At 46.9% G+C, this 11,757-nt stretch overlaps 2 protein-coding genes across 2 annotated transcripts in view; one reads left to right on the top strand and one right to left on the bottom strand.

Annotated features, from left to right (window-relative positions):
- Positions 1-10,040, top strand: part of MAN2B1 (mannosidase alpha class 2B member 1) — a 24,500-nt gene extending 14,460 nt beyond the window's left edge. The window contains exons 16-24 of the mRNA XM_018566118.1: positions 175-292; positions 767-885; positions 1,214-1,315; positions 2,190-2,277; positions 3,850-3,930; positions 5,290-5,523; positions 6,838-6,987; positions 7,118-7,248; positions 9,929-10,040. Of these exons, the coding sequence (XP_018421620.1) occupies positions 175-292; positions 767-885; positions 1,214-1,315; positions 2,190-2,277; positions 3,850-3,930; positions 5,290-5,523; positions 6,838-6,987; positions 7,118-7,248; positions 9,929-10,040 (1,135 nt within the window). The remainder of the gene's footprint in view (positions 1-174; positions 293-766; positions 886-1,213; positions 1,316-2,189; positions 2,278-3,849; positions 3,931-5,289; positions 5,524-6,837; positions 6,988-7,117; positions 7,249-9,928) is intronic.
- A 293-nt stretch (positions 10,041-10,333) lies between these two features.
- TRMT1 (tRNA methyltransferase 1) overlaps positions 10,334-11,757 on the bottom strand; it is an 11,743-nt gene continuing 10,319 nt past the window's right edge. The window contains exons 14-17 of the mRNA XM_018566117.1: positions 11,457-11,533; positions 11,260-11,379; positions 11,005-11,116; positions 10,334-10,444 (exon numbers count right to left, since the gene is read on the bottom strand). Of these exons, the coding sequence (XP_018421619.1) occupies positions 10,334-10,444; positions 11,005-11,116; positions 11,260-11,379; positions 11,457-11,533 (420 nt within the window). The remainder of the gene's footprint in view (positions 10,445-11,004; positions 11,117-11,259; positions 11,380-11,456; positions 11,534-11,757) is intronic.

The following is an 11,757-nucleotide window of genomic DNA, read 5'->3' as shown; positions in this document are numbered from 1 at the left end:
GACCGATCTGAAGAGAAGAGAAATTGTATACCAATGACAGCAAATTATGGTATAGGCAGAGAAGGGTGCCCCCTGATAACATTGGCCTGGGGAGCTACAGTATTTGTGTGCGCTGTGCTTCAATATTTCTGCTTTGCTAGTCACAGATATAATTGTTGATTTCTGATCCTATAGGTATAATGCCAGTTCAGGGAACGAAGACAGTTCTCAGACCTCAGGAGCCTATATCTTCCGACCAAACCAGTCAGAGCCAATTTCAATATCTCAGAATGTCCGGAGTTATCTGGTGAAGGTTAGATGTCTTCTTCACAACCTATAGAAGGACTGTCCTGTATGCCGCTAAATTAATATCTATCATGGATCTATTACATGACCCCCCCATCCTATAACTGGCCTGTATCAATCTCTGATCTATTATCACATGACCCCCTCATCCTATAACTGGCCTGTATCTATCTCTGATCTATTATCACATGACCCCCTCATCCTATAACTGGCCTGTATCTATCTCTGATCTATTATTACAGTACATGACCCCTATCCTATAACTGTCCTGTATCCATCACTGATCTATTATTACAGTACATGACTCCCATCCTATAACTGCCCTGTATCTATCTCTGATCTATTATCACATGACCCCCTCATCCTATAACTGCCCTGTATCTATCTCTGATCTGTTCTTACATGACCCCCCTCATCCTATAACATGGCCGTGTATTTCCACTGATCCATTATATGTCCCAACATTCATCTCCTTCTGCAGAATTCCCTGGTGCAGGAGGTGTATCAGAACTTCTCAGCGTGGTGCTCACAGGTGGTCCGTCTGTACTCGGATCAGAAGTATCTGGAGCTGGAATGGACGGTGGGACCTATTCCAAGAAGGTGAGCCAACAAATGTGTTTAAAGGAAAGTACAGAATGTGTTCATTACACAGCTTATTATTGTTTCATTCCAAAATGTCCATACAGATGTGGCCGCTGTCAGTCTGTCATCCCCTTGAACAGACACAGCGGCCTCATCTCTCAGCGGCAATCTGTATGTAATTGTTCATGGAAGGATTTACCTGCGGTCCGCGTAGACGATTGTCCCTGGCCCGTCCGTGTACTAGATGGGTGCACATTGCATGTTATCGTTGTTCTTTGTATCATTTGTATTTCCTCATTGAATGATCGTTATATTAAGTGATTTAATTGTCCTCTCTTCATTTCAGGGACAGTAATGGGAAAGAAGTCATCAGCCGCTTTGACACCAATTTGCAGACAGATGGATTATTTTATACTGATGCAAATGGAAGGCAAATATTACAGAGAAGGTAATTGCCCTTCCTGACTGTGGTGGGGGGACAGACTCCATGTCACATAGCTCCCCCTGTCTGTGTCACCCTGTGGTGGGAGGGACAGACTCCATGTCACATAGTTCCCCCTGTCTGTGTCACCCTGTGGTGGGAGGGACAGACTCCATGTCACATAGCTCCCCCTGTCTGTGTCACCCTGTGGTGGGGGGGACAGACTCCATGTCACATAGCTCCCCCTGTCTGTGTCACCCTGTGGTGGGAGGGACAGACTCCATGTCACATAGCTCCTCCTGTCTGTGTCACCCTGTGGTGGGAGGGACAGACTCCATGTCACATATCTCCACCTGTCCGTATCACCCTGTGGTGGGGGGACAGACTCCATGTCACCTAGCTCCTCCTGTCTGTGTCACCCTGTGGTGGAAGGGACAGACTCCATGTCACCTAGCTCCTCCTGTCTGTGTCACCCTGTGGTGGGAGGGACAGACTCCATGTCACATAGTTCCTCCTGTCTGTGTCACCCTGTGGTGGGAGGGACAGACTCCATGTCACATAGCTCCCCCTGTCTGTGTCACCCTGTTGTGGGAAGGACAGACTCCATGTCACATAGCTCCTCCTGTCTGTGTCACCCTGTGGTGGGAGGGTGTTAGTGAGCGCCATCACACTGTTGGCCTCCATCAAGCTGCATAAATAACACACCCTTCCATTCTATCTAATAAGGCAATCCCCCACACTGCACAGTTGTTGGTAGATCTAAGATGCGTTGTACAATCAGATTGAAGTGTGACTGGTCACTTTTACTTGCACTTTGACAGACAGTCACCCTCTTCCATAGGCTGGGTGATTCCTGTTTCTTTTAACCGTTTAGTAATTGGCTGTCTGTGTTTTGGTACAGGAGAAATTCCCGTGACACATGGGCGTTCAAGCAAACAGAACCAGTGGCTGGAAACTATTACCCAGTAAACAGCCGAATCTTTATCAAGGTGAGTGACATATGGATGTGTCCGGAGGGCATACAGATCTGCTTTTTTATATATGTACAGTGTGTGGCCAAAGTTTGTGGACACCTGATCATCACACCTATATCAACTTGTTGGACATTCCATTCCAAAAGCATGGCCATCAGTATGGAGTTGCTCCCTCTTACCATCATGTGCTGTAAGTAGGGATGCACCGATACCGGTATTTTGGTACCGAGTACCGATAATTTTTTTTCGGTACTCACTCACGGTACCAATCACCGAGTAACGGAAGTCCCATTTAGGAAGCCAGGTGGCGTGTAATGACTCGCCACCCGGCTTCCCGATTAACAAGAAAGTCTGTCCCCTCTTACCTTGGTATGTCCAGCCTGTCACCCCTAGGGCCTCTCCAGCCAGAATGCGGCCTTCCTCCGGTACGCAGCCGGAGCCGTCTGGCCGGCCAATCAGGAAGCCGGGCGCCGTGTAATGACGCAACGCCCTGCTTTCTAATTGGCCGGGAGGCCAGCTCCATGGTCCCTCGTCATGAGATGACGAGGGAGCATGAAGCCAGCTTCCCGGCCAATCAGAATGCCGGGCGCTGCGTCATTACACGGCACCTGGCTTCCTGATTGGCCAGCTTCCCGACCAATCAGGAAGCTGGGCAGCGCATCATTACAAGCTGCCCGGCTTCCTGATTGGCCTGAAAGTCGGCTCAATGCTCTCTCATCACAAGTGACGAGAGAGCATGGAGCCGCTTCCCGTCCAATCATGAAACGCTGCCCGGCTTCCTGATACAGGAAGTACTCATGCTAGGCATCGGAGCATTTGGGCGAGTACGAGTACTCAACTAAATATTCGACATAGGCACGGATACCAGTATCGGTGCCTCCCTACAAATTAGTAAACTAAACATAAGATTGTAGTCCATCATGAGTGAGCTTGAAGCGGTGACTACTATATAACAAAAACACCATGTGCTTGTATAGTGGGTGTGAGTCTCGGGTAAATGGAGAATTGCTCTATGGTGGGCGGCGGCAGAATAGTCATATGCTGTATGGTGAGTGAGTGTGTGAGTGTGTGTGTGTGTGTGTGTGTGTGTGTGTGTGTGTGTATCAGGTGAGGGGAGAATCGCCATATGGTGAATGGGTATGTCCGGGTAAAGGTAAAATTGCCATGTGCTGTATGGTGGCTGTGCATGTCAGGTAAAGGGATGATCACCATGTGCTGTATGGTGGCTGTGCATACCAGCTAAAGGGATGATCACCATGTGCTGTATGGTGGCTACACATACCCAGTAAAAGGATGATCCCCATATGCTGTATGGTGGCTGTGCATTCCAGGTAAAATTGAGGATCACCATGTGCTGTATGGTGGCTGTGCACACCAGGTAAAGGGAGGATGACAATGTGCTGTATGGTGGCTGTGCACACCAGGTAAAGGGAGGATGACAATGTACTGTATTGTGGCTGTGCATGTCAGGTAAAGAGATGGTGGCAATGCATGTCTGATGATAATAAATCTGACCCTCCGATGAGCTCAGACAGGCCAGTGATGTGGAGAAATCACAGAAGAGGTAAAGCTGTTTGTCTCCTCCAGGACAAGAATATCCAGCTGACTGTTTTGACCGATCGCTCCCAAGGAGGATCCAGCATTGTGGACGGGTCAATGGAGCTCATGGTGAGTTCTGTTTACACTGCTGTAAGGTATATGCTGAACTTGGCTTTGCCAGTGAAGAGATTGGTGCATGTTAGTTGACTCAAGTCTGTAGCCATAGACATTTAAGGAGGCCCCGCCCAGTATGCATTGTTTTAAATTAACTTCTCCCCTAAACAGAAGGGCTCCCAAAAATGTAGATTGCAGGTAGTGATTGGCCTACCCATAGCTACAATGAAATCTAAATTCTTTGCTCTATGTCCGTTCCTTCATTCTCATAGTTTCGAAGCCCTGAGGAAGGGGGTTGTGTCAGCGTCGGCTGTTTGATCACCGCATTTATTAAACCTTTTTTTATGGCCTCTAACATCGGTTTTGGTCTGGCTCTCTCCTGTTTTCTGTCCCTGAGTTGCTCCCAGTATCTTCTATTGGAGACTGTACGTCTTTGAGCTGCCTAACCATAACCTACTGAACTACCTACAAATCACGCAAGAGACTCCTCCCAGTGTCTCTGACATATTCACGCGCTTTGAATATAAGAGTAAGTCTGTCATGTGAATTAATATGGAGGCTGAATGTTCCTTCTGAAAATGCTGGTTGTCTGGCTGTAATACTAACACTCACTTCAGTACTTTGAATTACCAAGCTAAAAAAAAGCATTTGGATCAGAACTCGCTGACCCGACCATCTTGTTGGGATCAAAGCCCTACTCCCAGGAAGCCATACACTGCTCTAATGTGGCCAAAATATCAGAAACAGCTGTATGCAGTTGGAATACTTGGCTCTGTAATATTTGGCTATATCAGTCCTATACACATGGGGTTCTCTGTGTGCATCTAGCTGATTGGATGCAAAGGAAGGATTTGCATGGCTCCGCCCAGTGTCTTAAAATGGGAAATAATCCTCTTATTTTGGGATATGTGATGGGAGGAGACATGTGAATACCTAATGTCCTAAGAAGGATGTATTGTGCTACGCATGGATTGAGTTGGAGGGATTTTGTTTGCTTTAGTCCCTTCTTACCATATCCTGTATTGCAGGGCTAGGCAACGTCAGCACTCCAGCTGTGGTAAAACTACAGATCCCATCATGCTTCTGCCCCTATGAGCCATTGCTGTGGCTGTTAGTCTTGCAGTGCTTCACAGGCTTTTTCAGGAAATGGTCATTGCCAGTCAGTCAGTCTCTGTCATGGTATTAATGCTTGACTTATGTAGTCTGGTTATGATCATTGTAAGGGATTAGAAGATTTCTACCAATGAGGAGTGATGGGTCTCATCATGCAATGCATGCTGGGTTTCACCGGACAATGGCTATGGTTCCCCCCACCCCCATACAGATTATCACTATTTACAAGCTATGTACTAATGACATTGTTCTTGCTGCCAGGTACACAGGCGTCTCCTATATGACGACTTCCGTGGGGTAGGAGAGGCACTACTGGAGCCAGGACAGTACATGGAGGGTCTTGTAGTCCGGGGGAAGCACCTGCTGGTACTGGACACCCCAGAGGCCTCTGCCAATGTTCACCGCAAGCTGGCCTTACAGCAGTACTTGTCACCACAAATAGTCCTCTCCACCGGACAAGGAGCGCCCTATGGAAAAGGCCAGCCGACCAATCGGGTGAGGGGAAAGTTCATTGACATCATTGCCTGTTATAAGATGTTTTTGTGGTTTTGTCTGAAAATCTGTAATACAAACGATTGAAACTGAAAGGTGATTATGAACAGTACCTGTCAGAACTTTAAAATGTATTGAAAACCCTCTAAAAAAAAAATTTAATATATTGCAACTTGAAAGGGCTTAGATGAGGGGGCTGCATTTGTTCCCCCCCTCCCTCTAATTTGCCTGCTAATCCTGCCAGTAACACACATTCTGTAATCGTGACAGCTTATCTATGGAGCAGAGTTGTCACCCTAGGATAGCATGGAACACAACACCTCCTCATCTCTATAATAGAGGGAGGAGGTGTTCCGCAGTCCACAGCAAGAGCTAGGAACAAGATAATTAATAAGAGTAGAGCACAAAAAGCAATCAGTTCAGCAGATTTCTGGCAGGATCACCAGGGATTCACTTTGCACTCTTTGAACAGATATAAAACAAATCACTTTCAATGGTATATTTAAAACTGAAGTTTAATGAGGACTGTCATTGGACTGAGCAGCGAGTCTGCAGGGTGCACAATGTGCAATTTAAAATAAAAGTCTGCAGAAAGCCCATAGTCTGATGGTAAGAGACAGACAGTGAGCAAAGGCCAGTGTGATGATGCTTTATCCAAGGGGTGTGTCCATGACAGCCTGAGCTCACAGAATGCTGGTGGAACAGTACTGGGTGTCATTCATCACAGAAGAGAACCACCCCTTGGACAGAGCAGCGAGTCTGCAGAAAAGAGCGCAAGGTTCACAATGCTCCATTTAAAAGAGAACTATGGGGTTAAGGCTTTTCCCCATAGTTCTCCTTAGGGTAACGGGAGGACACAAATTAGCGTCCTCCCGTCACCCAAAGCTCAGTATACCACGAGCTGCTGTTCGCGGTATACTGAGATGCTGAAGCGGATCCTGACAATTGTGCCGGGATCTGCCTAGCTGCGTGACTGACAGCTGGTCCGGCCTATCTGGAGGCAGAGCCAGCGGTGCCCGTCCGTTCCGCCAGTCAGCGCTGGCGGATCGGAGCGGGGGGAATCCAGCCCCTCCCCTGCCACGGCAGAGAGCGGAGCGAACGCCGGTATCTGTTCGCTCACTTCCCGATCTACTGAGCCGACCTGTGACAGTCTCATTGTCACAGGTCGGCTAGAACTATGAGGTGAGTGAAAATCACTCACCTCATAGTTCTCCTTTTTTAAAGTGAAGAATTCTGCAGAAAGCCCCCAGATTCTGATTCAGGTTGGAGACCAACAGTGTTTCAGTAATCCCGCATTGACATTTTCCCACTGCTCAGTTTTCAGCTCTGCGCGCTCCGCTCCCAGACAACCTCCACCTGCTCACCTTCGCCCAGCATGAAGCCAATAAGATCCTCCTGCGTCTGGAGCACCCCTTCCAAGGACATGAAAGCGGTAATTACTCCAAGCCCGTCACAGTGAATCTCAAGGTGAGACCGCAGCACTTGTCTTCTAATGATTGACACAAGTGTCTAAGAAAGATCTAGCTTGTTCTACTTTAGGCAACACCGACAGTTCTTCTTTCAGATGAACATTTAAAGCAATGACTTCTTATTGCAGGAGCTTTTCTCTGCCCTGACCTTGTCGAACTTCAAGGAAACAACCCTGGCTGCTAATCTCCCGAAGGACAAGATGAAGCGCATGCAATGGAAAATCTTCCAGAACAACCTCAGCACTCCGGTTGTGGTAAAGTACAAATCCCATCAAGCCTCGGTCTTTGAGAGTCATGTGGCTGTCAGTCTTGCAGTGCCTCATGGAACTTGTAGTGCTGGTTTGCCAACCCCCTGACCTATCACATGAAAGGACCTATTGCAGGAAACAAGAGGGGGACATGGGAAATTCCTTCTAAAAGGAAGATTAAAGTTCAAGTGTGAGCAAAAAGTCATTGGGGCATTAGCGCGGTACCTCTAACGATGTCACCAACGAAATCCCGGCATTGAAAAATGACAGTCAGGGCCAGAACACAGCAAGTGGCTCTCTCTGCAGCTCCTCCATTAATAACCTGCTTTGTATTCAAGGCATATTGTGATTGGACAAGAGGAGATAGCCGCCTTGTCCAATCACAGAACGCCTTCTATCCTTTGAAAAGAATACAAGAAAGTGAATCTATCAAAACTAGAGCAGACGTGCATGGCAACCAATCATCTTTTCTCTTTCATTTTTAAATCTTAACTGAACAAATTGAAGAAAGAAGCTGATTGGTTGCCCTGGGCAACTGCTCAAGTTTTGATAAACTCCTCCCACAATGTTTTCTGAATGGAGGAGCTGCAGAGCAAGCGACCCCCACTGCTGAACTTCAGTGGTGACATCACAGCTGCAGCAGCCACCACTGGTAGTAGTACCGCACATCAATCACATGACCGTATTGCTATCTGGTGAATGCTCCAATGACGTGTGCGCCCAACACTTCAGCTTCAATGATTTCCATACAACAGCCGTAGATTCAGACATGCGACCGATTGTCCCTTTTGCTGTGCTGCTCTTAGTACTAGTAACCTCGACTTCTGCATTCTTTTCATTGGAAGGTCACTTTGTATTGCCCAGTTTTCTTTCAATAGCTTAGACATCCAGGAAAAGCTTGGACACATCATAGATCCCAGCACTTCACTTGCTGCATGCTTGTTTCAGGCCTATGGCTCACTAAGTAGTACAGCAAGGACCAGGGGGTGTGCCTCTGCTCTTAAAGACATTTTGTTGACCCTTTGCTTGCATTCAAGAAGCAGAGAGACCCCCCCCTTGGCAATGTTGGTGTAGCTCTGCCATACTGAACAGAGAAATAAAAGGAAATGTTTACTTTTCTGAAAATTCTAGTCACTTGGCTTCAGAACAGACCCCAATGGCTTAAATCAGGGGGAGGCAACCTTGCTGTGCCAGCTGTTATGGAGCTACAAGTCCTATGAGGCATTAGAAGACAGCCAGTGGCTGGCAGAGGCACGATGGCTTCTGTAGTTTCACCACAGCTGGAGTGCAATGCCTACCTCTCTATTAAAAGGAGAACTATGAGGTGCTTTTCACTCATCCTCATAGTTAGAGCCGACCTGGGACAATGAGACTGCCACAGGTCAGCTCCATTGATGGGGAAGTGAGCAGAAACATGCAGCGATCTGCTCACTTCTTGATAGTCTCCCTGGAGAGTTGTGACTGACATCACCGCTCCCCGCAGGGATTTTCCCCTCTCCGATCCTCCCGCGCTGAGTGGAGGAACAAAGACGGGGAAGGCACAGCTGGCTCTGCCTTTTAGATAGGCAGAGAGAGCTGTCACTCACGCAGCTGGGTGGATCTCGACAATATCGCAGGCTATTACTGAGCTTTGGGTCACGGGAGGAGGTTAGTATATGTCCTCCTGTGACCCTAAAGAGAACTATGGGGGGGGAAACCACTTACCCCATAGTTCTCCTTTAAATACTTGGGAGTTGATTTATAAACTATTCTCACGGCTATTCACTAGATGGAGCAGAGGAGCATAGATAATTCCTGTGTTCCTCTGCTCCATCTAGTGGCCATATAGGGAGATTCACACAGTGAAGAGCTGTGCAAATGGCTTATATATATATTTCACTGACGTGGAACATGTATGCAATTCAGGAGTCATGTCACTTGCTGCATGCTTGTTCTCAGTCAGTGACTCATTCTTGTTCTGGGTCAATGCCTTAAACTACTGAAGCCAGAGAACTAGCATTCCTGTATTAAGTCAGCACTGGCAGCCTACATATTTCTTTCAGCACACATGTACTTTTAAAGGGCGTCCATGGTCAAAAGCTAAAAAGAAATCTGTATTTCTATATTGAATTTCCGTAAGTTCAATTCCACTCCTAATAACCAGATCCATCTATTACACTGGTCACTAAATGGCAGATCATGGTACAGACACCAACTGAATGACCGCTCTGTCTGGATTGTGATCCAGACCCTCAGCTCACGGAAAACTTTACATATTGAACCTCATTTTTAGTTCACTACCCCTGATCTAGAAGTTACTTATTGAAGATGGCCATAAGATGTACTTCCTCGATGCATTGACACCATTTCACTCAGTCTTGTGAATATCCACTTCCTGGTGTCACCATTCTCAAAGCCTGCCTTCTGAAGTACAATTCAGCATCTGAACAATGTAACATTATCATTATTTGCTGCAAGCAATGTATGATGGGATATGTGGTATGTAGAAATCATGCAAACACTAGGAATCCAGGAAGTTGTTGGAAGTGATGGGATGATAGAAGGCAGCACTCACTACATAAAAGGGATTTTACAAGTCAGCTTTGATTGTATGATCAGTGTGTATTCCTGTTATAACAGGAGAGTGTACGCTGGGACTTTACAACTCCTTTTTGTCTTCTCTCTAGACTCCGCTGCAACCTCTCGCCACAGCAGTCCGGCCCTGGACCCCACAAGTGTCACTCTTCAGCCGATGGAAATCCGCACCTTCCTGGCTACAGTGCAGTACAGGAAACACGCCAAGTGGGGGAACTGGCGACAGTGAAGAGGGGGACAGCCCAAAGACAAGTGCCTTCCTCAGCCTACATTGCATCACCATCTGCCAAAGCTTAAATAAAATCAAGTATATTTTTTAAGTTAACATAAAAATTCTGCCTTTTTATTTTTGGGGAGGTACATAAAATAGCTCTATAAAAAAAAAAAAAAAAAAAAAAAAAAAAAAAAAGTGATCATGCTCTGCCATGTTGTCGCAGCCTGGCTACATTCCCAGGCTGGAGCTCATAGCTTATTGTTAGCTTGCCGCATTCCATGTGCAGCGTCAGGCAGGAGACGTGATCCTTAGCTGGGCGCCGTTCTGTCATCTGCTGCTACAGGTTCATCTTCAGACTTCATTTCAGAGTCTGGGGGTGTGTGATTGTAACGGCAGCCATCTCCAAGGTCACAGGAGCCCTATAGGGGGGGAGAAAGAACAATGCATCTAAGAGGAGTAAGGTTAAAGTGATAGTAGATATCAGTACTTGCTGGCAGTAGATATAGGCAAAAAAACCAGAGGGTTTAGAACCCCTTTAATGCTGATGTTTAATTATTTCCTGGTTGCTCATTTCCCCCTCATCAAATGCTAATATGAAATAAAACCTTTCCATTATTATTACATACCTTATTATAGACCCAGTGATGTCATCACTAGGCCCCTGTGCTTCTTTATGCAATGCAGACAGATCATGACTGGTGGGAGGGGCTGGCAGGGTGCTATACATAGCATCCTGGAATCATCACAGCACCTGCCCCAGTACTCTGCTCAAGGCCCCTCATGCAATCAGTGGGCTGGCTCTTGGGAAGCAATTTCTGTCCAGGAGAGGGAGGGCCGGAGGTCAGCTAGAAGACTCAAGGGAGGGCCGGAGGTCAGCTAGAAGACTCAAGGGAGGGCCGGAGGTCAGCTAGAAGACTCAAGGGAGGGCCGGATGTTCTATGCAGTCTATTGGCTGGAGGACACTTCATATAAATCTCACCTGTCTGAACTTCTTGCAAGGAAACTGTTTGAAGTTGACTTCTTCTGGAGAGGATTTCCTCTTGTTTTGGTGTTGCTTCCTCCTCTCTTCCAGACTGATGGAAATGCCGCCACTGACAATACATATATGATGGAACATGGTCAATAAATATGACACTTGGGGGAAAAAAATCCCCCAAAACTGTATTTAATAACCATTGACCGAGACTAGAGTTGCCCCTTCAATGTGCCACCAGAAGTCATGTGATGTCATTACCCGGCTTTAGCTCGCGCTTTCGGGCCCCAATTAGCCTCGGGGTTCTCCTGGAACCTCTTTAAACCCAGTTTTCGAGACTTTGGATTGGCATCTTGCCGGACCTCGAAGTTGGCCTGGATCCTGAAAAATATTCAGATTTCCTGATCAGGAGGAGCTCATGGAGAAACGTCCAGGATACAGATGACGGATATACCGACCTGGGCTCCGTACTGAGGATGTGATGTGCTGGACTCGTCTCAGACAACCTTTCCCTCTTCACCGGATTCTGCTTCTCCTACAAACAGGAAAGATCATAAACGATCAGTTCGTCATTTCACCATCCAGGAGATAGATTTAGGCTGCTTCTATTGGCTGGAATTCAAAAGCTCACTGGACTACCACTCCTATCAGATCTAAACCACACTAGCAGAATTACCCTGAAATGACCTAATGTCCCAGATCAAATCTAACTAAAAACTATGTCGGCATAACTACCCTAAAAGTACAGCACGCAGGACC

The sequence above is a fragment of the Nanorana parkeri genome, unplaced genomic scaffold (assembly GCF_000935625.1).
Source record: "Nanorana parkeri isolate BGI_ZX_2015 unplaced genomic scaffold, ASM93562v1 scaffold920, whole genome shotgun sequence".
NCBI lineage: Eukaryota > Metazoa > Chordata > Amphibia > Anura > Dicroglossidae > Nanorana > Nanorana parkeri.
Note: the sequence above shows the minus strand (reverse complement) of the source record. Positions and strands in the feature narration are given on the sequence as shown.